The 24,845-nt window shown below is 45.3% G+C and overlaps 1 protein-coding gene across 3 annotated transcripts in view; it reads left to right on the top strand.

Annotated features, from left to right (window-relative positions):
- The window catches only part of KLHL2 (kelch like family member 2), a 268,283-nt gene that overhangs the window by 129,635 nt on the left and 113,803 nt on the right, over positions 1-24,845 (top strand). For all 3 annotated transcript variants that reach the window (XM_075347338.1, XM_075347331.1, XM_075347344.1), the window contains 2 exons: positions 5,069-5,191; positions 9,559-9,665. In XM_075347338.1, coding sequence (XP_075203453.1) covers positions 5,069-5,191; positions 9,559-9,665 — 230 coding nt within the window. The remainder of the gene's footprint in view (positions 1-5,068; positions 5,192-9,558; positions 9,666-24,845) is intronic.

Genomic DNA, 24,845 nt, shown 5'->3' with positions numbered 1-24,845 from the left:
GGGTGCCCAAGCTTTCTGGGCACCCCCACTGCGAATTGCAGTCCGCAGCCACCCCAGAAAATGGCGCTTTATTAGAAATAAAACACAACACAATTAGTGACTCCATCTTTATTGAAATAAACCCCCCTCCGCAGTAATCCTGGGTTAGGGTCCCGCGCCGTCCAATCAGGATCCAATATCATCCGATCGGTTTGCTGGAAGCAAAGCGATCAGATGATGTGTCAGGTTAAACTACGTGAATCACATGACACATCAGCTGATTGTATAAAAGCCGATTATACAATCAGCTGAAGCATCAGTAGAAAAAAAAAATAAATAAATAAATACTCACGTCTGTGCTGATTACCGGCAGCTCCTGCAGCGGAGTCTGATCCTGACCCATCACTGCAGGAGCTGCCGGTAATCAGCTGATGAAGTCCCCTGACGGCAGGATCAGCTGATAGCCGGCCGGGCGCGAAAAAGCCGGCGACACCGCTAGAATTACAATCAGCTGATGCGTCAGGTGACTGCATCAGGTGATCCACCGCCAGGTCCTGCAAGCTTCGTACGTGCCCCGGGGAGACTGCACACAGCCAGAGCGGCGGTACCGAGACAGGGGCTGGAAGCAGGCATGGCACCGGGACCCTGCAGACAGGTGAGTATGACATACACACACACACACACACACACACACACACACACACACACACACACACACACATACACACATACACACTCACACACACACTGTATATACACACACACTGTGTATATACACACACACTGTATATACGCGCACACATACACACACACACTGTATATACGCGCACACACACTTTCTTCCCCTGGCTGTGTAGAGCTGCTGCTGTCTCTGTGTGATTGATCTCAGTGCATCCACTGGGAAGAGGCAGGGAGGAGGGTTTGGTCGGAGAGCAGAGTGGGTATATTAGACACAATGGGTGTGTTAGATAAGCTAGACACCGCGCTAGAGCCACAAAGAATTCTGGGACTTGTAGGAACTGAACACAGGAAGTCAGAGGAGAGATTAACCCCATCAGAGCTGGAGCCAGCAATGAGCATGTGCTGCTGGTGCACAATAAAAGGTAATTTTGCTGAAAAGACATAATAGATGTGTTGAGGGGCACATATTAGCAATTTATCAGAAAAAAAAAAATCAGTTTTGGTAACTGGACAACTTCTTTAAGGTTTGGACAGCAGATTCGGTCTCAAAGACGTCCCTTACAGTTACCTTTTCGGGGGTCCCACCTTTTGGGACCTGGTTGGATTAAAATTATTGCCAATGCAGTGGGTGGTAAAAGTACTTTTTTGCCTTGGGCTAGCATCAGCTGGCCACTTCTGAGAAGGGGAACTTTGCAGCTTTGTCCCTTTTGGCAGTATCGAGCCCCAGAGATCTCTGCTCGCCTGAGACCCCATGCATCCCGGGGTGCTAAGAGAGCCCTCTTTTAAGTCAGTTCCCGCCGGACCACCTGCTGGGCCCAGCTTAGGCCTGAAGGTCGGCCCCCACTCGAGGATTTCTTTCGGGTGGTAGATCGCCTAAGGTATGTTTAGGGGCCGTCGGTGATCTTTGGGTCAGAGTTCTTGTCTCTTTAGGCTACTGAGTAGAGTTCGCCCCCATTCTACTAGATTGTTGTGTTTTTTTGTCTTGTTTTCTTTTTTCAGAACTTGCCCCTTTTTTCCCCTTTTCACTCATCATAAGATCCGGTTTCGATCTAGCCAATCATTCTTTGCTGCAAGCAGGAATGATTATAAGGGCCTGTCTTCAGAAATTATCGGGGTGTTTTTTTTTTTTTTTTTGTTTTTTTTTAAAATCAGTTTTTTTCATTATTCCCCAAAAGAATTATAAAGTCCAGGTTTCCGCCTTGGCTATCTTGTTTCAGTAGATTCTATCAATGGATCCACAGGTTAAGACTTTTCTCCGCGGGGGGTGGTGTATATTAAGCTGTCTTATCGGCCACCTCTCGAATCCTGGGATCTTAACCTGGTTTTGGCAGCTCTTCAGTATCCCCCCTTTTGAGTGCATCTGCGAGGTTAGGTCGCTTCTACAGTCCTATAAATGGCTTTACTTATAACAATTACTTCCACCAGTTTCAGAACTGATGGCCCTTTTCTGCTGTGTTCCTTACCTTCTTAAGCAAGAGAAGGTAGTACTGAGGCCGGTTCCGACTTTCCTTCCGAAGGTTGTTTTGGCCTTTCATCTTAATGTAGACTTTGTTTTTCCTTCCTTTTGCCCTTACCCTTCTCACCCAACGGAAAACTGAACAGTCTGGTTGTGGTCAGAGTCGTGCGACACTACTTGTCAGCCACCAACCCATTTAGATGAGCTGATTCTTTTTGTTCTGCCAAAGGGGCCTCCATAGGGGTGAAGCTGCCTCAAAAGCGACTATTGCTACCTGGATAAGGACAGCGTTTAGTCAGGCTTGTGCGCACACTACGTTCTTGGCATGGCAAAAAAATGCACCCTCTGGGAGACTGTCACCTGTAAACACTGCGTTTGACAAAAATAACGCGGTAAAGACGCATGCGTTTTGGATGCGTTTTTGACAGTGCGTTTTAAAAGAAAAAAAATGTATAGGATATTTTATAGATGACTAGAGTAGATGGATAAATAGAAAATTAGATAGAAAGAAATAACAGAATATCCTCTCCACCTGTGACCGCAAAACAGGTCGCGACTGAAGTGAGCCAAATGTGTAGTGACGTCACCGCTGATATTGTGGTTTACTTCAGTCGCTGCCTGAACCTAACAGTGTGAACTTGTGATGTCACTGCCGTCACACGCCATATTGCGGGGCCCGCAGCTGTGACATCAGGGGTTCACCAGAGTTCATTCTGATTGCGCGGCTCTGTCTACACTCGCAGCTGGCAGTCATATTCTATGACGCTCGCTGTGACAGGACAGCTATGTAGCAGGCCTGAATCGCTGTTGAACCTCGTGTGGATTACTTTGGACCTGGAGGAGTGTTTGGGGGTTAATAAAGTGGTGAAAGAGAGGGCTTTTTATTTTATTTCAAATAAAGGATTTTTTAGCTAATTGTGGTTATTTACTTTCACTTAGAGATTACTAATGAGGGGTGTCTCATAGATGCGTGCCATGATTAATCTACGACTTTGTGGCAGTTGTGGGCTGCCATTAACTAACCAATTACCCCAATTGCCACTGCACAAGGGCAAACGAAATGAGCTGGGTAAACTCCCGGGACTGTTGCATCTAATGGGTGCGGCAATTCCGGGTAGCTGCTGGCTGATATTTTTAGGCTGGTGGGCTTCTAATAACGTGGGTCTCCCCAGCCGGAGAATACCAGCCCTCAGCTGCAAGGCTTTATCTTGGCTGGGAATCAAAATTGGGGGGGGACCGCTTGCCGGTTTTGTTTTTTATTTATTCATTTATTCTCCTGTACAATTTAGACCTGCCCACCAGCGCCTGTGATTGGTAGCAGTCAGACAGCGGTCACTCAGCATGGTGGCGTGTCTGACGGCAACCAGTCACAGATGGGAAAGCAGTGAATATGTATGAGCCTAATGAGCGGGTGCAGTGAATATGTTATGTGGCTAATGAGCTGGTAGGGAAGAAGGAGAGGCTGCGGAAGCAGTGTGACAGCCACGCCTCTGCGGTGATCAGTGAGTATGAAGTGGAGAGAGACAGAGAGTGCGAGAGATGTGAGTGATCTGTGTTTTTGTTGACAAAAATGCATCCAAAACACAACAAAAGCGCATTGCAAATGCACAGGTAACATTTTGCTTGCGTTTTGACACACCTCATTGATTTCAGTGGGTGACAAAAGGTGACCAAAGAGAATGAGCATGCTGCTTTTTTTTTCTTTTTGACAAAGATTTTGACAAATATTTGTCAAACAAAACGCTGCCTAAAAAAAGCAACGCGCAGTTGGAAATTTTGATTTTTTTTTTAGACTTTTCTGGGGAAGTTAAACGCATGCAGTTTGTCATTGACACAGTGCAGTTTAAAACGCAACCAAAACGCAAGAAAAAAGCGCAACGTGTGGACAGACCCTTATAAAAAAAAAAAAAAAAATCGGGAATACTACGGTGGGGGTTTCCTATTCGGTCTGTCGCAAAGCTTCGGTCCTAGAGCTCTGTATAGCGGCCGGTTGATACACTTTGAAAACATTACAAGGCTCACACCTTTTTGCTTCGGCAGATGAGTTTGGGCAGGAAGATTTTGCAGGTAGCTGCGGCTCAGGCTTCTGCTTGAACCTTTCTATTAAGTTCTATGATGCTAACAGAATATTGCTTTTTCTTTTCCCCACCCTAGGGACAGCTTTGGGATGTCCCATGGTTCTGTGTCCCACAGTGAAGCAACCTTTTTTAGTACCCATCGTAAAATGTTTCTCATTAGTCTTCACTGGGAGAAACCACTCTACAGCCCAACCCCCCCCCCCCCCCCCCCCCCGTTACCTGTTTGGTCTGAATTTACATTTTCTCTTAATAATGCGGCATAATTCTTTTGTTCTCTCCTCTTAGGCTATGTGCATTTTTGGCCGCTAAAAACGCATAAAACCGCACCCGCGGCAAAAACGCGCAAAAAACGCATTGGTAAAATTACATGCGTTTTTTTGCATTTTTTTCCAATGCATTGCAAGGGGGAAAAATGCAAGGAAGAATTGACATGTCCATTTTTTTTATTTTTTTTTAAAGCTCAAAGAAGCCGCTTAAAAAAAAAAAAAAAAACTTGTGTGCGGACAGCAGAAATGAAAACTAATAGACTTTGCTGGAGAAGCAAAGTCATGCAGTTTTGAGGCCAAAAAACGCACCCGAAAAACACGCAAAAACACAACGAAAAACACACCTTGCGCACATAGCCTTACTGCATTCTCACTAAACTGAGGAGGCCGTGGCCGGCAGGCAAGGTATAGTCTGCTGGGGAGGAGCTCATTTTTTATTCTATGTAAATCTAGTGTCCGTCTCCCAGGGGGCAGTAGACTTCCCATCGTTCTGTCCCCCAGTAAAGACTATTGAGAAACAGATTTTACAGCGAGTACCAAAAATCAATCTTCTAGTGGCGTTAGTGTCTGAGAGTAATACGGTAATATTGTGTATATTTCGTGTACAGGAACGCAAAGATATGCCAGCAGAAGCCTGTGGAAGTGAAGGAGAGCACGGAGAAGTTCTGTCCCGTGACTATGAACCCTCGGCACACCAGGAAGGCGTTCAAGGTTATGAATGATCTCCGCAGGTATTGTTTTTGCTTTTTGATGTAGTGAATCTCTGTCTTTAATTAGCATCTTACTTTTTCTGGACCTGTGCTTATACTGGCGCTTCAATAAGGGTACAAATGGATTTTATCCCAAGGTTTCATTAGCTTCAAAATGCTTTCCGTTCACCTAAATCAATGGATGTGCAGTGAGCTATGAGCGTGGGATCGGTACTGGTTTGTATAGAGAGAGAACAAGTGCTGCTGTTTAGCTTCTGTTTGTTCTCGTTTTCTTTTATTTTGTGTTATCTACAGTTTTGTTTTCTCCGGCAGGTCTACCAAATCTGGACACCTAAGTGCTTCATATATTGTACTGTGTAATTGATGGCTTTGGCAAAGTGCCCTTATCTGTATTAAATTCTGTAAGCAAAACGTAAAACTGCAGTGTCGTATAACCTGTTTGCTCCTAGCATGTATTGGGAACTTGCTGATAAAACACTTTTTGTATTGAAACTACAGCGCACAGCCTCATATATGACATATCCTTGAAATTGGGGTCTCTGCCCCTACATTATGCTGCTGTAAAGGCCCCGTCACACACAGAGATCGCTAACGTGATCGTTGCCGGGTCAGTGTTTCTGTGACGCAGCAACGATCTCGCTAGCGATCGCGTTATGTGTGACACCTACCAGTGATCAGGCCCCTGCTGTGAGATCGCTAGTCATTGCCGAATGGTCTGGACCATTTTCTTCAAAGGTGATGTCCCGCTGGGCAGGAGGCATCGCTGTGTTTGACACCTACCGACGACCACCTAACACGGTCCCAACGCCCGCCGAGATCGTTATGCAGGTCGCTCATCGTTACTGCGTCGTTGGTAAGGTCTGACTGTGTGACATTTTACCAGCGACCTTCAAGCGACTTACCAACGATCCTTATCAGTTCGTATCGTTGTCTGGATCGCTGGTAAGTTGTTGTGTGTGACTGGGTTTTAAGATTACATAGCAAAAACCTAGTGACCAATTCCATTTAAGAGGTCGCATGCACGTCAATGAATTATGAACGTCTGACTTGAACACTGTCCTTCATTAAGGCCGGTGGGAAAAATCGTTGATCTTGATGACTTCGGGCCTATGGGAAAATACGCAGTGCTATGTAAGATATGGTGTCATATATAGGAAGCAGATTTATAAATCTGAGAAGGCCAACTATAGATGGGAGTGTGGGTCACATGGAGCGGATGGAAGGCCATTTACATCATTTGCTTTACAAACGTCTTGCGTGTACGGTGGCCACTCGGGTTGTGCGTTTCACTACATTTCTCAGCATGCCTTCCACTGCTGCTCAGGGAGGAGCCATCACTCAACGGATTTCCTCTCACCCATTTTTATGGGGTCAGCTGTTTTTACTAAAGGGTGGATGTGACAGCAAAAACTAAAGCAACCTTCTGAGAGCCATGCAGCGTCAGAAGCCTCGATGGCAGAAATGCATTTGATGAGAGTTGTAAAAGGATTTTAGCAAGAGGAGTGAAAGGACAGCCGGGAAATGACGCAGGAGGGGACATCCCTTTGTTTGACAATCAGACGTCCAAACTTTTTCCAGGTCACATCCTTGCAGGGAAACATTGACCCTTTTTGTGTCCTTCCTGACTCTGTCTCCTAGAAGTGAAGGAGGACAGGACTGTAGATTTGGTTTTCCGGTATGAACCTATTGTAATAGGTCAGAATCGACATAACAGCCCTGCTCCTCCAACTGGCCATAAAGACGGATAATCACTAAAGCAGAAAGTGCACACGGGATGGTGAACGCATTACTGAAAATATGGAAAGCATACCTGGTAATGGAGCTTAGAGTGTCATAATATTACTGCGGGTAATTTCCTTTAATTAATGCTTGCTAATGCCGTCTTATTACAGGAGCGGTCATGTTTCCGCAGTGCTCTCACACACACCCCGCACTTTGATTTCCCTAATTATCCTGTTTGGAGGCTGCTTTCTGGGTGTGATTGCTGCTCACAGCCCGGTTCACAGGAATTAAATCGCCTTTTTTCACAGATCTGTGTTCCTCGTTAGAGGTGATGTCAAGGGAAAGTGCATGTGGATTTCTCAAAATGATCCAATGCAGAGACTTTTGTGAAATCCACCATCTTTAATTCTAGAAAATAATAAATCTGTTTGCCATTCAACTATATTCCTCCATATTGGAAAAAAGACAGTAATGGGGTATTTAGAAGTAATCTGCGGATGCAATTATGTGGATTTTATGAACAGTGCACAAATAAAGATTTCCCGTAATAATGGACGTGGCGTATTAAGGCCTGTTCACACGTGGCGTTTTTGCTGCCTCTTCTTTACTGAGCGTATTTGGTGAGTATTTTATGTAGTTTACTGTATCTGTACAATCACAGGGTTTTCTGAAATCTCATGCACAGGTCACGGGTTTTTTTTTTCCTGCTCATATTTTGAGCATTGCTACGTTTTTTGCCAGGACATAGCACGTGAATTTATTTTTGCATCGTCAAAATGCATAAAAGACACGAAAAAAAAAATACTGCATGTGCGCCCTTATGTTAACACAACCAAAGGCGTGCTGCGAGTCCCAAAAACTGCGTTGTGCAGTAAAAGCACGGTGGATGGGATTTCTAGAACTCTCCTGCCCACCTTTTTTTTTTTTTTTCCCCCCCACAGCCTAAATTGACATGCGCCACGGCTTCCCGAGCCGCATTATGTCAATTTATTGCTGTGAAGCTGCGAGTGCTCTCCGCAGAGGGAAAGAGACTGGAGCGGCCCCGACCCGGATCGTGGGCACGGGCAGCTGCAGTCTCCTGCAGAGAACACTTGCATCCACGCAGGAGAGGACATGCTGCGTCCAGGGCACAGCATGCCCGGATCGTGGGCACATACCCTTATACTTCACATGCTGTTTTTGAAGAATGAGCGGTAAGAAATGATAACAATGTGCTAGGTTCCAAGAAAAGGAAAAGAATATCTCATAAGCAAATGCTTTACTGTGTCCAGGACCATACAGGCTCCACAACATATAGAGACCTATGTTCTTCTAAGGCTATGTGCGCACTAAGACGTTTTTGCACTCCTCAAAAATGCATGTGTTTTTTACCGCGTTTTGCTGCGTTTTTGATCACTGCGTTTTGCGGCGGTTTTCCAATGCATTCCATGGGTGAAAAATGCAGGAAAGAATTGACATGTCCATATTATTTATTTATTTTTTTTGTTAAAGCTAAAAAACGCAGCTAAAAAAAAAAAAAAGTTGTGTGCGGTCAGCAAAAATGAGAAGTCATAGACTTTGCTGGGGAAGCAAAGTCATGCATTTTGGAGCCGAAAAACACACAGAACGCACCCGAAAAACGCTCAGTGCACACACAGCCTTATTCCGACTTTTTAAAGGACTTGCTTTTTCAGGTGGGTTTTCAGTCAGATCCACCTGAAAATGAAGTTGTGTGCACATAAACTGCGCACATGGTTCCAGCCTAAGGTTATCTGTTTCTTTAGACAAGCTCAGTAGTAGGCAGAGTAGAAAGTAGAGGTATACATTTTGTTTTTGGACCCACTCCTGCTTTGCGCTCACTAAAATGTTGCAAAACTGCAGGTGTGAATGCAGCCTGAGGGTGCCCATACAGTGTGTGGCTGGGGGTGGTAGCGGCAGCACAGCCACTCTTATTTTTAATGTAAATGTACTTGACTTACTGAACACTAACCCCTTTCATGCCATATTTCTTGTCTGTGCTTGACGGTACAGAACCATCTGCTTGTGATGATCACGACAAAGCTCCTTGTGTTCTTGGCAGTTCAGTGTCATTATATGATAACATCAATTGCCTTTCTGTATAGCTGTTTCTGGTAGTTCTCCTATAAGTCCTAAGACACACGGCGAGAAAAATGGTGCGAGTGGAGTGCGATAAAACATCGCATTCCCCTCGGACCAATACTCGCCTGTGTGTCAGCGCACATGAGCGATTATTTTCTCAGCCCTAATCGGACCGAGAAAACAATCACAGCATGCTGCGATTGTAATGCGAGAGTTTCTCTCGCACCTATTTAAGTCTATGGGGCGAGAGAAAAATCGCACTGCACTCGCGGTACACCGGTGTACCGGGAGTGCAGTGCGAGAATAGAATGGCAATAGCCGGCTACGGAGAAGAGAGATAAATCCCTCGCTCCCCTCCAGTGCCGGCCCGCCCCCTGCAGCTGACGTCCGCTCGCACAGACGGACCTCAGTCGTAGGGACACTAGCATGACACTCGGCTCTGCTATACTGCCAGCGTGAGTTGTGTGTCATGCGAGAGGATCGCAGTAATCCCGGTGTGGCCCCAGCCTTACATGTGTCCTATATTGCTGTGTATGAAATATATTGCTTTCTTATTTATTCGTGCTCCCTTTTGTTGCTCTTTGCAGTCAGAATCTGCTCTGTGATGTGACGATTGTAGCGGATGATGTGGAGATAGCCGCTCACAAGGTGGTTCTGGCCGCATGCAGTCCTTACTTCCATGCTATGTTTACAGGTACGTCCCATTCTCTTTTCTTTCTTTCTCATTATTGGCTGTAATGAATGTGTTCGATAACACTGGAAGCAAAATATTTGTTGCATCCACAAAAACACTTGTCCTTAAGGTACCGTCACGCATAACGAGATCGCTAGCGAGATCGCAGCTGAGCTACGGTTTATGTGACGCAGCAGCGATCCCGTTAGCGATCTTATGTGTGACTCCTACCAGCGATCAGGCCCCTGCTGTGAGATCGCTAGTCGTTGCAGAATGGTCCAGGCCATTTTCTTCAAAGGCGATGTCCGTGTTGGGCAGGACACATTGCTGTGTTTGACACTGTGTGACAGGGTCACAGTGACTGCTGAGATCGTTATACAGGTCTCTACTGCGACCTGTATTGTTCCTGCATCGCTGGTAAGATCTGACTGTTTTTGACATCTCACCAGCGGACCTCCCAGCGACTTACCAGTGATCCCTCTCAGGTCGCATCGTTTTTCGGGATCGCTGGTAAGTCGTTGTGTGGGACTGGGCCTTTACTTTAATAGAGTGTGCTGATCTCAAATCTAAGATTAGTTTTCCTATGTATACTACAGTTTTTGTTTTTTTTTTTTTTGTTTTGCAATTCAAGATTTTAGGTTTTCATCATATTGTACAAATTTCAACATTTAGTTTAACATGATGAAGTAGAATGTATTCTTGGGCATCATATTGGTGAAAATGTTATAATGTAATGCAGTAAATACACTAATAAATACACAAATACACTAAAAGATATTGCATCAGAATTTGCCTACAATTAGGAAATTAGAACATATGAAAACACTTATTTTAATCATAAAATTATATAAATTCTATTCAGGCAAAAATTTGCTATTGTAACTTTTGCATTTGTGTACTTGTTGAAGACCATCTCTTTGGATGCTTCAGCAGTAATCTGCCATCATATATTTGTCCCATCGCTAGTGTTGAGCGGACCCGGATCGGCAAAATCCGGATCCGCACGGTTTGAGCTGCAGATCCAAGTCTGACCCGGACGCAGGATTCCGGGTGCATGATCCGGATCCGTTTTTCTTTTTTTTTTTTTTTTTTATCCTTTCTTTCTTTTTTTTTTTCTTTTTTTCTTTCTTTCTTTCTTTCTTTCTCTCTCTCTCTCTCTCTTTCTCTCTCTCTTTCTCTCTCTCTCTCTCTTTCTCTCTCTCTCTCTTTCTCTCTCTCTCTCTTTCTCTCTCTCTCTCTTTCTCTCTCTCTTTCTCTCTCTCTTTCTCTCTCTCTCTTTCTCTCTCTCTCTCTTTCTCTCTCTCTCTCTTTCTCTCTCTCTCTCTTTCTCTCTCTCTCTCTTTCTCTCTCTCTCTCTCTCTTTCTCTCTCTCTCTCTCTTTCTCTCTCTCTCTCTCTTTCTCTCTCTCTCTCTCTTTCTCTCTCTCTCTCTCTCTTTCTCCTCTTTCTCTTTCGTCCCGGATTGGATCCGGACTTCTTTATCAACCCGCCGGGGATCCACCGGACCAGGATTATTACCAGTCCGCTCAACTCTACCCATTGCCCCTGATAACTCTCTTCCATCGTCTTCAGATCTTGATGAAAGCGTTCTCCCCTGCTCATCACTAACAGCTCCAAGACTTTTGGGAAACTTAAAAAGGTGACTGTTCGGGAAGTGAATCTTAATACTCATGTTACATCCAATGTTGCGGAAAACCAACAACATCCTTTGAGCCAGAAGTTCATAGTTTTCTGCTTTTTTGTTGTCGAGGAAGTTGTTTGTAACTGCCACAAAAGACTGCCGTGCTGCTTTCTCCTCCTTATTCATCTTCTTGGCAAATTCTTTCACATATGAGGTTCGAATTTAAGGTCCATCAAATACACCTGCTTTTATCTTCTTGAAAGACAAGGCAGGAAAAGCAGAAATATGTTGAAAGCATTCACTTTCTCTATTCAAAGCCTGAACAAATTGCTTCATTAAGCCATGTTTTAGGTGAAGTAAGGGAAAAATGATCCTGTCTCAATCAACTACAGGTTCATTCACAATATTTTGCATCCCTACTTCCAGAGCTTCACATTTTGTCCACTCCTTCTATGTCCAGTGTTTCTCCCGAGCTCGGGGTGTCCCACAAACCAAGGAAACAAGGATACTTCGTGAAACCTCTGTTGTCCGAGCAGGAGATTTACCCTTTTAAGATCTACACAAATGATCCCGTTATGCTCCTCCTACTTTAGTAAGTCGAGGACACTTTTTTTATGTCATAATCTTCTCGCGGATGAATTGAATGACCAATTGGAACCTCTGCATAAATGTTACTGTTATGTAGGAGAACACATTTAGACTCCATTTAGATTTGTCAAGAAATAGCCGCCGTTCTGTTGGTCTGTAAGAGGTAACACCTAGCTGGCTGAGAAGACTACTGTTATCATGACAGAAAACAAAGTCTGTCTTTGGAAAAAAAAGTCCACAAAAATGTGTTCACGCTTCCTGAAATGGATTCTTTAGCTGACCAGTGAAGTACATTCTTTTCTTAAAGCCTGGAGGCTAATAACACAGCTGCTTTCTTTGATAGGCCCAAATCTTACTAAATCATTCAATTCGGGTTGGGTAAACTGCTGAGGGGTTAATGGCTGCTTGGCATCAGAAGACCCTTTACATTCTACATTAATTTCCTCATGCTTCTTATCAAAATACATTTGATCACCATGTTCACTTTCTTCATCCTTCCAAGAAAATAAAACCATTGGAAACTGGACCTGGGAGTGTCTGAGTTTGGGATAGGTCATATTGCTGAAGGAATATTAGGATATGTGATCATATGATGATTTTTCTTGCCGATGTCTTTTGTATGGATCAGACTGAAATAACGTCACTGCTGTGGTCCTAAGGTTTACGCCATACCATGGGAATACCAAAAGGCATTTCTTTGTGTTGCTGTTTGAGTTGTTGCCCTTAAACTCCAATTTAAAAACCAATGCATGCCATAAACTGTAACAAAAAGAAATGGAAATTGACAAAAACTAAAGCATGCACCATAAAACGTATTTCAGCTTTGTAATCAGCGATGCAGAAATATATAGAAAAAGGTTCTAAAACCTCATGCAACAGAAAATGAAGAAAAAAAATGTTTTGCCCATTATAATTGATCTGTTATTGCAGAAAATCTCATTATATTCGGTAGTTTTCCTCCTGGTGGTCGCTCTTCTGTCTACTGTAGGCTTCCTACGTGTTTGCTTTCGGTGCCTCCCTGGGGTGTGGCGGCAGTGTCTTGCCCCTGGGGTGTGGCGGCAGTGTCTTGCCTCTGGGGTGTGGCGGCAGTGTCTTGCCCCTGGGGCGGGGCGGCAGTGTCTTGCCCCTGGGGCGGGGCGGGCAGTGTCTTGCCCCTGGGGCGGGGCGGCAGTGTCTTGCCCCTGGGGCGGGGCGGCAGTGTCTTGCCCCTGGGGTGGGGCGGCAGTGTCTTGCCCCTGGGGCGGGGCGGCAGTGTCTTGCCCCTGGGGCGGGGCGGCAGTGTCTTGCCCCTGGGGCGGGGCGGGGCAGTGTCTTGCCCCTGGGGCGGGGCGGGGCAGTGTCTTGCCCCTGGGGCGGGGCGGGGCAGTGTCTTGCCCCTGGGGCGGGGCGGGGCAGTGTCTTGCCCCTGGGGCGGGGCGGGGCAGTGTCTTGCCCCTGGGGCGGGGCGGGGCAGTGTCTTGCCCCTGGGGCGGGGCGGGGCAGTGTCTTGCCCCTGGGGCGGGGCAGTGTCTTGCCCCTGGGGCGGGGCGGGGCAGTGTCTTGCCCCTGGGGCGGGGCGGGGCAGTGTCTTGCCCCTGGGGCGGGGCGGGGCAGTGTCTTGCCCCTGGGGCGGGGCGGGGCAGTGTCTTGCCCCTGGGGCGGGGCGGGGCAGTGTCTTGCCCCTGGGGCGGGGCGGGGCAGTGTCTTGCCCCTGGGGCGGGGCGGGGCAGTGTCTTGCCCCTGGGGCGGGGGGGCAGTGTCTTGCCCCTGGGGCGGGGCAGTGTCTTGCCCCTGGGGCGGGGCGGGGCAGTGTTTGCTTTCTCTTGATTCCCAGTCAGCGTTCACAGGAACAAGGTGGAAAAATCTGGATATATCTTCTGTGTCCCCAGTAATATAAGTTTATTACATCGGCTTTCATAACTTCTAGCCTTATTCATAGGACAGCAGAGACCAGGGGTGTAGAAGGCAGTCTTCACATTGTATTGTTATGGCACTCGTCTTTGTTAGGTCGTAGTTGCATTTTGATACTAAACTGGCACAGCGTAGTGTTGTTTCCCCACGTTTGCCCTTTTCCATAATGTCCTGTTACCTGTATCCTGGGTAATTCAACACTATCATTCAGGCAATAACCTCTTAAAGGGCACCTGCCCTCCAACCCAGCAGCACTCATACCTGTACACCCAAATTCCCTCCCTAACCAGCCCTTTTATAATGGTATTCACTAATATGAATGTTTAAAAAAAACTACTATAATTATAAACCTCGCTATCCCTATGCTAATTAGGTATGTGACTAGTTGTTGTTTCCCCAGACTAATCTGCCCTCTTTCCATGTTATTATTCCACTGTGGGTGTGATGACATGACATGATTTCCACGAGCCGAGCTGGTGTCACCGCCAGGTCCTGGAAATCCTCTACAGTGTGCCTTTTGAAGCCAGTTATAAGCTTCCCAACTACATTAGGCGCACAGTGCAAGTCTTGGAGTTCAGAAGATGTGTACATTTGTGCTCAAAAGTTTATATACCCCGGCAGATTGTTTGCTTTCGTGGCCTATTGTGTTTTCTTCTGATCAGCCAAAGTGAGCCGCGCACATTTGTAAGATTTCAAGGAGCTGGCAGTGATGGTGGCTCAAGGAAATAATGTTATTACGCCCACAGGGGTGTGCTAACATCGAAAGAGGGCGTGGACTAGTCCGGGAAAACAATGCCCCTACAACTAGTCACAGGCCTAATTAGCATACCGTAGGAACAGAAAAAAAAAATGTGTGTGTGTATATATAATGTGTGTGTGTGTGTGTGTGTGTGTGTATGTATGTATGTGTATATATATATAATTATAAAATATACATTCATATTATTGACTAAAATTGTATAGGACTGGATAGGCAGGAGATTTGGGCAAACAGGTTTGAATTATTAATGGAATGAAGGGCAGAGAGGACCTGACAGGTTCCCTTTTAAGGCCCTGAGCGCACTGGAAAAAGGAATTTTCTTAAAATTCCGGAGGCTCAGTAAAATTTCCGCACCTGCGAGAAAATACCGCACCGAAATCCGCATGCGGTTTGTTGCGTTTTGCTGCGGATTTGGTGCAAAATGCCACAGCCAGCGTCGGACTGGCTACTGGAGGAATCTCCAGTAATACCAGTCCTGGCCGCGGTTATCTGCACTAAACTCCAGGGCGGTCACCTGAGCTCCGGAGTGCAGCGTAGACTAAACTGCTCGATTGATTGATTCCCCGGCGATTGCCGTTTAGTTCTGGCCGGTCTGATCTCCGGAGCTCAGGTGACAGCTCCGGAGTGCAGCCCAGCCTCTCTACAGCTGTCACCTGAGCTCCGGAGATCAGACCGGCCTGAACTAAACGGCAATCGCCGGGGAATCAATCAATCGAGCAGTTTAGTCTACGCTGCACTCCGGAGATCAGGTGACCACCCTGGAGTTCAGTGCAGATAACCGCGGCCAGGACTGGTATTACTGGAGATTCCTCCAGTAGCCAGTCCCGCAGCTATCTGCGGAAAAGAAGTGACATGCAATTGTTTTTGCTGCGGGAATGCCGCAGCAAAACATGCAGCTGTCAAAATCCTCCTAGTGCGCACAGCTTTTTTTTTTTTTTCCCCATAGGATTTGCTGGTGAATCATTGCAGAGATGTTATGAACATTTTCTGCAGCGTAACATGCAGCAAATCCGCGGGATCCGTCTAGTGCGCACAAGGCCTAAGACTTGACATGATGGAGAAGCTGGCCGGTTCATTCTAGTATTCCCAGTAAATAGGCTTACTTTAGAGTGTAGTATTGCAGCTCTGCCCCATCCTGGTCAGTGGAGCTTAGTGTAATACCATATGCCATCCATGTACACAGGGGGCGCTGTCAAAAATATTCATGGTTTTCTGATTTTAGGCAAACCTTTTTAACCCTTGAAGATTTAAGGTTTGTCACAGTTTAGCCAAGGGTTATGTGCACGAAGGAAACTACAGGGCTTGTTTCATTGTAAAGAGGTAAATCCACATTAAAGATCTGCATGTGCAGGCTGTTTACACAGGGTCTGGTTACAGCCTGAGGGTGACATATCTAGAGGAAGTAATGGGCATCTACCCCGTGTGCCCATACCCAACTACACTTATCCTTTGATTTCTTTGCTGGGAATAAGTCCTGCTACTTTTGTGACCTTGTTGCTCTTCCAGGATTATTGGAGGAAAGGTGGAGCTGAATGTAATGACCCCATTAATGCAGTGCAGGCCGCAGTCTCCCATTACTGCACATGGCGTCAGATACTGATTGTAGCTGCCATGATATCACAGCCCCTGCGCTACAGAGCAGTGACCTCACCGGGTTATACTCGAGTCCTGGCTGCGGTTGTAATGCCCTAGCTCGTGATGTTATTAGGAACCTCGGTTTGCAATGACTTAAAGGATTTTAATGGCTGTGTAATTAAATCGAGCCGCATGAGGTTCATCGGAACAGGGCGACCTGCTTCTTTCCCGCATTGCTGCTCATATTTCGCTCTTGGTCCTGGGATACTTCTGTGATGCTGGATCTAACGATAATGAATATTCATTTCCTTCTCACAAATTAGAGGAATGTTTCTGGTGCAGACTCTGAAATCAAAGCCTAGTAATCTTCAAAAGGAAGACCGCAATTAAGGAAATTCTGTATTTGTTCCTGGCGCATTTCTTTAATCTGGTAAATGGCGCTCATTTTAATTTCCTATAACTAGCAGTACACATATAGTGTCCACAGAACGGAGGGGAAATCATTGTGTAGATATGGGAAGGGTGCTGGATCACGAGGACCACCAAAAGATTTCCCATAAAGGGGTTGTCCAGGACTTAAATATTGAAGATCTATCTGCAGGAAAGTTATGGCTCTTGGAAAAATGGGAAAAAAAAACAAAGTGAAAAAAATGAAATTGGCCCTGTCAGGGAAGAAGTTGTAATTTCTTTTCCCTGGCCATATGAGACATGGCACTCGGGTAAGTATATGTCATATTCGTTTGAGTTTGGAGACATGATGCACATCCATAATCCTCATGTCGTTAATTGTGTGCACTAATGTCAGTGCTGGTGGTCTGTGAACAAATCCCCATTGAGAGTTAATTGGTTATTGCACTTATCTGGCATATGGATCTGCATGTCTTCTAACAGGAAAACGTTCTCTCCTCTCTGCCACAGTCATCTGGATAATGTCTCGTATGACTGCGGCTCCAGAAATGCTAACACATAAATGTTCACTCTGCTCACGCTCTGACTCATAAGGATGGAGTGGGCTCAGGAGGCAAATCTGTCCATCCACAGTCATTGTTATATTAGGGACCCTGGTATCTAAGTGACTAGACAGATGAAGGGGGGCTCCCTCTTTGACTTTCATCACACCCCCCGATTATATGGTATCAGTGATCTAGGCATAGAACAATGTCCTCACAGATCTTCCATCTTAATAATAATAGCCATGACTAAAAGTTTGGAGATTCACACATCTTTGAGTTTCACAAAATTTTCTGCTTCAATTATATAGTGGTGATTTGCATTAAAAGGGTTCTCGGGATCTAAAACTAGATTTCAATCTACGTTCTGTCTAAAACTTAAGGGTACTTTACACGCTGAGATATCAGTACCGATATTGCTAGCGAGCGTACCCGCCCCCGTCTGTTGGGCGACACGGGCAAATCGCTGACCGTGCCGCACAACATCGCTAACACCCGTCACACGGACTTACCTTCCCTGCGACGTCGCTCTGGCTGGCGATCCGCCTCCTTTCTAAGGGGGCGGTTCGTGCGGCATCACAGCAACATCACACGGCATCCGTCCAATAGCAGAGGAGGGGCGGAGATGAGCGGCCGGAACATGCCGCCCACCTCCTTCCTTCCTCATTGCCGGTGGACACAGGTAAGGAGATGTTCGTCATTCCTGCGGTGTCACATAGCGATGTGTGCTGCTGCAGGAATAACGAACAACATCGTACCTGCAGCAGCAACAACGATATTAAGGAAATGAATGACGTGTCAACGAGCAACGATTTTTGGCGTTTTTGCGCTCGTTGAAACCGTTAGCGATGTCGCAGCGTGTACAGCACCCTGTCTCATGCCCCTCTGGGGATTGGAATACTTGTCACTGTGACCAGATGTTATGTCAGAGATCAGGGGACGTGTTCTCTTGCTCATATGCCATGCCCCCCCGTCAAGGCTTATCAGCGTCTATGTGCAGGTTTGTTGTCTCCCCCCCCCCCCCCTCCCCCACCGGCTACATGCGCACGCTGCATCTTTTTGTGTTCACAAACTGCAACCAAAACTGCAGCCAAAACTGCACCTTGTCAGAGAGAGCCTGGAAATGTCACAAAAAATGCTTGTAATTGTAGGTGCGTTTTTGGTGCGTCTTTCACAACATGCGTTTTTTCTGTGTTTTTGTGACAAATGATGACAAAAACGCAGGAAGAATGAACATGCGGCATTTTTTTTTGTCACAAACATTTGACAAAACGCTGACAAACTGCAATGTGTGCACAGCAAATCTGACTTCTCATAGACTTTGATGGGAAGTCAAATGTCAAAGTTCTGACAACAAAACTACAGCCAAAAACGCAGCGTGCGCATGTAGCGTAACTCCTTGCCTGCAATACCTACCAGCCTGCACGTTCACAGCTTGTACATGTACTGTCAAGGAGTTTGGAGTGAGAGCTGTAGAGTAGAGAGTGTGAAATGACAGGTCATTTACAAGCTGTGTAGGTGCAAGGTGGCAGAGTAGAACAGGAGGAGATCAGGGTTCATCAAACCTTTATCAGGGGGCATGGCTTATGAGCAGCAGGACTCTAGCCTTACCCCTGATCTCTGTTTTAACTTCTCAGAAGGGATGTCAAGCGTTGGGGAGCTGCACCTGTGCTCTTATGTTTGAGGTCGCAGTGTTAAGTAATAACATCACATGAAGTTGCATCGAAGAGCAGGAAGACAGTTAACAAGCCTTCTTAGTTTTAGACAGAATACTTTTCTCTGTTATCTGCCGCTTGGGTGGCTGCAGCCATGGTCAAGTTTTATATTCGATTACAGTAATTGTGACTCTCACAACTACATCTGGTGAGTAGCATTACTCCCCCCCCCCCCCCCCCACATATTAGGGTAAGTCCCTATTTGCACTCTCTTTCCACAGCTTTTCTCCTATTTTGATTGTCCCAAAGAGGAGGTTTAATCGCAGATGGCATTTCTGCTTCCATGAAACGGAGAGAGACACAGCCATTGGAAAATAAAATTCTTCTGGCAGCTGTTTGTGAACCCAAGTCATCGTATACCACTTGATGATCAACCGCCTACTAAGGGAAAAGAAGCTCTGACTGAGGTAGCAGTTAGGATGAGTGGCCTTCAGGACTGCCAGGTGCATGAGGACTTGGGACCCGACAGAGCTACTGCTGCCATATCTTCATCCTCATCAGATGGTGTGTGTGTGTATGTATGTAATATATATATATGTAATATATATATATGTAATATATATATATATATATGTAATATATATATATATATATATGTAATATATATATATATATATATGTAATATATATATATATATGTTTACATCTCTCTCTCTCTCTCTCATATATATATATATATAATATATATTGCACCTATTCACACTTTATTACAGTGTTTTGTGTTCTAAAGTTGTACTCCAATAAATATATTTCATGTTCTATCTAAATATCTTGATTATTGTATCATAAAGATGATTAAATGTCTGATTTTCACATTGCACTACAATACATTTTTCACTTAAATATTAGCAATATATGTGGGAGTCTGAGTCGGTGGCGCATGTTTGGCTTACCGACTCCACAGCCCTGGCTTGTATGATTGCCCCTAAATTAACATTTATCATATCATTGAAAACTTCAAAGAGCAGTTCACCTGCTGGAAAGAAGGTTTCAGGATGCCCAAGAAAAGTACAGCAAGTGTCAGGTCAGTCAGAGGATTCAGCTATGGGATCAGTTCAACACCCCTGAAGAGCTTGTTTAGGAATGGTAGCAGGCAGCACGATCAGTGAGGCGAAGGCTCTTGTTGATCTGGTCTAGTGTCAAAGAATGAAAAGAAGGCACTACTCTCCAAGGAAAACGTTAAGGACAGACTGACATTCTGCAGGTAGCTGGATTGGACTGTAGACCACTGGAGTAAAGTTATTTTCTCTGTTGAAACCCCCTTCAGACTGTTTGGGACATCTGGAAAAAGGATTGTCCGGAGAAGAAAAGTGCTTTCATTTGTCCTGTGTCATGCCAACAGTAAAGCATCTTGTGACCATGTGGGGAGTTGCTTTTCATCCAAGGGAGGGGGTCACTCACAATTTTACCAAGGAACCATGAATAAAAAATGGAATCTAAACATCCTCCAGTAGCAACTTCTCGCAATTGTCCAAGAGCAACTTTGTGATTGAATAATGCTTTTTCCAGCATAATTAAACACTATGTCATCAGGCAAAAGTGATAAGGAAGTGGCTTCATGAACAAAACATTGACATTTTGGGTCCATAGCCAGGAAACCCACCAAATCTCAATCCATTGAGAACCTGTGGTTAATTTTTAAAAAGCAGATGAGCAAAAATTGTTTACCATGCGTTAGGCTTTTGCCTAGAAAACTTATCCCAAGCTTGCCTGGGTGAATTACAGAAGCTTTGTAAAATGAGGGTCAACACTGGAAATATTGAGGGCCCAGTTCACCAAAGTGTTAAGCCGGAGCATTTGCATAAATACCTTTTTGAAAAGTCGCATAATTATGGCTCAAACTGAGTCTACTGTAAAATTGTTAAGCTTTTGGAATTATCAGTCCATTTTTTTCCTATCTCCAACAAAATGGGCAGAGCTGGGTCAGAATGAAGTATGGCAACCAACACTAGCAAACGTTTGCCGAGCGGCAGTGCTTACTATGCCAAAACTTCAACTCCAGTGGGGACTGGAGTATAATTTATGGCAATGCTCGCACACAGAGTTTAACGCTAATCTTCCGACGCCCCTGATTAATGAAGAGGCTTATGAATTCTGAGCATTTGACTCCAGGACACGTCCTCGTCAAAACTGGAATGAACAACTCCGATCTTGATGAATCAAGAAAAAAAAATCTAAAAATGCCGAAGGTTCACAATTTGTGCTATTCTCAAAGCTTTTGGCTACATCTGAACATTTCTGGCAGGACATTAAGGCTATGTGCGCACGTTGCGTAATTGCATGCAGTTACGCTGCGATCTGCACCGCAGCGTAACTGCATGCGTCCTGCGTCCCCTGCATAAGCTATGAAGATTATGCAGGAGACGTGCGCACGTGGCGTATTAGAGCGCAGCGCTTCGGCTGCTGCCCGAAGCGCGCGTTCTAAGAAGTGACATGTCACTTCTTTCGTGCGCTCTGCCTGCAGGACCCGCTCTGTCTATAGGAGGGTCTGCAGTCAGAGTGCATGAAATCGGCTTTTTTTTCCGTTACAGACTGTTTCTGCAGCGATTTGAAGCGCACGTGTGCTGTTCAAATCGCTGCAGAAATTTCTGCAATGACAGAATGCTACGTGCGCACATAGCCTAAGGCTGTCGCAGCTGAAAAGAATAATACATTGCAATGCAGAAGTTTTGAAGTGTATGTAGCTGAACGACTGACCAAGTCTCCTAGTGTGACTGGAAAGAAAAAAAAAAAAGTACAATAAAAATAGCCTTTTCTCTTATGGATTCCTTATTACTGAAAAGCCTAAATAAAATTTACATAATTGGGACCAACTCTTAACTGCCTAAAAGAAAATCGATCAAAAATCTTAAGTATCCAAATATCAATAGAAACTTCATCTTGCTCTGCAAAAAGCTATGCTTCACAACACCTGGTCCGCAAAAAACAAGTGAAAAAGTGTAACGTAAAAGTTGTATGTAAAAAGCGTAAAAACAAAGCCCCAAAAATAATGGCGGGAACACGTGAAAAGATGAAGAAATTCTTAGTAATTTATGACCGCTCTGTGATTCATCAATGCATTGGTGTCTGACCTTTTGATGACCTCAAGATTCGCAGTTGCCCTTTAAGGCTATGTGCCCACGGGAAAATGTACCCGCGGATTTTACCGCAGGTTTCCCCCAGCGGCTCCCAGGAATCCGCAGCTATCCATTGCTGCTGGATTCGAGCATTTTTGTTCCGGTAAACCTGCGGGACAAGTGCGGAAATACCTGTGGAAGTCCCGCCCTGTATCTCCATAGTGGAAAGGCGGGACATCCGCAGATATTTCCGCATGAATAATTGACATGCAGTTACGTGCGGCTGTGGGAAATCCGCAGCTGCACATACCGCAGAATTGATGCAGCACTCCCCAAATACCATAAGATTACATGGGGAGCGTCTGTACTTTGGTAATAGCCTAATGGTGCTTCCCAAAAAGGTAGTAGCCGTCCTCCTTCCGTTTTATAGTGGCATGTCCTTATCTATTCTTCTACGGTTTTTACACTGTACAGTTTTCCAGTAACAGCTATATGAGTTTCTCCACATTCCCTCTCATCCAGACAAGTTCCTGGATTTGTTTTTACTGCCTGGTTTACATTGGAATCCTGCAGTTGGCAGCCGACTGTGTCCTTCAGCTGTTTTCCGGACCCCACCCCGGTGTAATATTACACAATTGCATGAACCTTACTGGATAAAGCCAGTGCTCAGCTGTGGCTCCAAAATGTAAAGTTCTGAAAAAACAGAATCAGGAGAATCCTTTATGTAAATATTACCCAGAGGCTTTGTGGCAGAATAGTGTGTGGAGTGTGCAGACGGCTCAGCCTGAGATCCTATTGCCATTATTTAGACTAGTTTGGCAGATTTATTAATCTTATTTTTCAAACAGCATAAACCTAAACTAGATAGTCACACATCTCTAATCCCAGTAAACCGGATCCCTTTCCTTTTACACTACATCCATTTAAAACAACTTCTGTCACCAGGTTTATGCTTTTCAATCGGAGAGTAACCTAAAGTAGAGACCAGACCCCTGATCCCAGCATGGTCATTCACTGGGCTTGTGAAGGTAGCCTGGGCTATAGGTTGTTTGTTCAGATGTAATAAGATTATCTGTGTATGTAAATAATCAATGTGAGCAAGGATGGTTGACCTTAGGGAGATCAACATCCACCACTGCGGAGACACCATCACGTGTTTCTCAACGCAGTGATTCTAGAGCAATGCCCCCTGGGAAATATTCAAAGCAAGAAGGCCTGCGGAGACACAATCACATGTTTCTCAACGCTGGCAGGAAACTAGCCAGGTCTTTCACCGAGAAGGAACAACCACGGGAAGGGCAGTCTCCAGTCAAGGAGACCACCTATGCCAAACATGGTATCCATCCACAGACAGCCGTTTCGGAGTATTTGCCCCTCATCAGTGTGGAGTAGGAATCTGGCTAGTGGGAGCATATTTCCCAGGGGGCATTGCTCTAGAATCACTGCGTTGAGAAACACGTGATGGTGTCTCCGCAGTGGTGGATGTTGATCTCCCTAAGGTCAACCATCCTTGCTCACATAGTCTTTTACTAGGCAATGCTCCCACTAGCCAGATTCCTACTCCACACTGATGAGGGGCAAATACCCCGAAACGGCTGTCTGTGGATGGATACCATGTTTGGCATAGGTGGTCTCCTTGACTGGAGACTGCCCTTCCCGTGGTTGTTCCTTCCCGGTGAAAGACCTGGCTAGTTTCCTGCCAGCGTTGAGAAACATGTGATGGTGTCTCCGCAGGCCTTCTTGCTTTGTAAATAATCAAAGTATAGATGTTGTTGCATAATTATGTGTGTCTATATGACAATCGCGCAGACTGCATAATATGATTCTAAGCTGTATGTTCAAGAAGGGGTTAACCAAAACGAGTGAACAGATGTATAAACAATGGACAGTGAAGCCCTTAAGGTGGTGTCACACACAGCGACGGTGACGACGTCGCTGCAAAGTCACCATTTTCTGTGACGTAGCAGCGACGTCGCTATGTGTGATAGATAATGATCAGACCCCTGCTGCGAGATCGCTGCTCGCTCTTGAATATCCCAGATAATTTTTTGATCGCTGCTATCCCGCTGCGCCAAATGCATCCTTGTGTTTGACACCGTAGTAGCGACGGTCGCGACGACGCTGAAGGCAGTGACATGGGACTGAAGGCAGGACAAGGGCGTGTTTTTGCGGTGTTTTTTTACAACGCCCCCATGACTCTGATTGGTGGTCACAACAGCGTTCCGACTGGGTCACTTGCCGAAGGCGTTACAGTAATTTCATTCGTAAAGTTCCATTCTGTGTTCCACGTAGTAGAGTCTCTGTCTGGTGTCGCTAGTACGTCGTTCTTTGTGGATCTTTCATCATACCTTGTGATTTGAAAAGGTAGGTATGCTTTTGTGTTCTCAAATTGTTGTATATAGGATAGTAGTCTTGTATATAGGAGCAGTATTATAGTAGTTGTATTCTTCCACCAATCGGAACAGAGGGTCGTGAAAAACGCAACGCAAAGGGGTAAACACTATCAAGGTCTGAGCCGTCGCACAGTGACGCGTGACACGTCCCAACGACCGTCGTCATTATGATAACTGCTCCGTCGTTGTTTAAAACTACATGTTTGACAGCTAAATAGCGATCATGTAACGACTTTCAGGGTCGCTGTTACGTCACAGAAAATGGTGATATAACAGCGGCGTTGTTGTCGCTGTCGTGTGTGACTCCAGCTTTAGTGAAAGTCTTATCAGTGATTTCACACAAAGAAAGAATGTGCTAACTAGATAGTCAGGTCAGAATGAGTGAATTTTATAATTATGGTTTTCGCACAGTTGAAATATGGGCTGTAATGTGTGGGATCCTCACTCCCTGTTCTTGTTTCAAGGTCAAAGTCTAATGTTGTATGGTATAATCACAAATCTTTTTAATACACTTCTGTGCCAAATCCTGACGTCAACACATTCTTCCCCAATCGGTCCTTGGAGTTTGTCACACTGTTTTCTTGTTTCATATTCACTTTATGAAATTTGACCACACGTTCTCAATGGGTTTCAGCTATGGGGAATTTTCTGGCA

The sequence above is a fragment of the Anomaloglossus baeobatrachus genome, chromosome 1 (genome assembly GCF_048569485.1).
Source record: "Anomaloglossus baeobatrachus isolate aAnoBae1 chromosome 1, aAnoBae1.hap1, whole genome shotgun sequence".
Lineage (NCBI taxonomy): Eukaryota > Metazoa > Chordata > Amphibia > Anura > Aromobatidae > Anomaloglossus > Anomaloglossus baeobatrachus.
The sequence above is the reverse complement of the archived record's forward strand: the minus strand, read 5'-3'. Positions and strand labels throughout refer to the sequence as shown.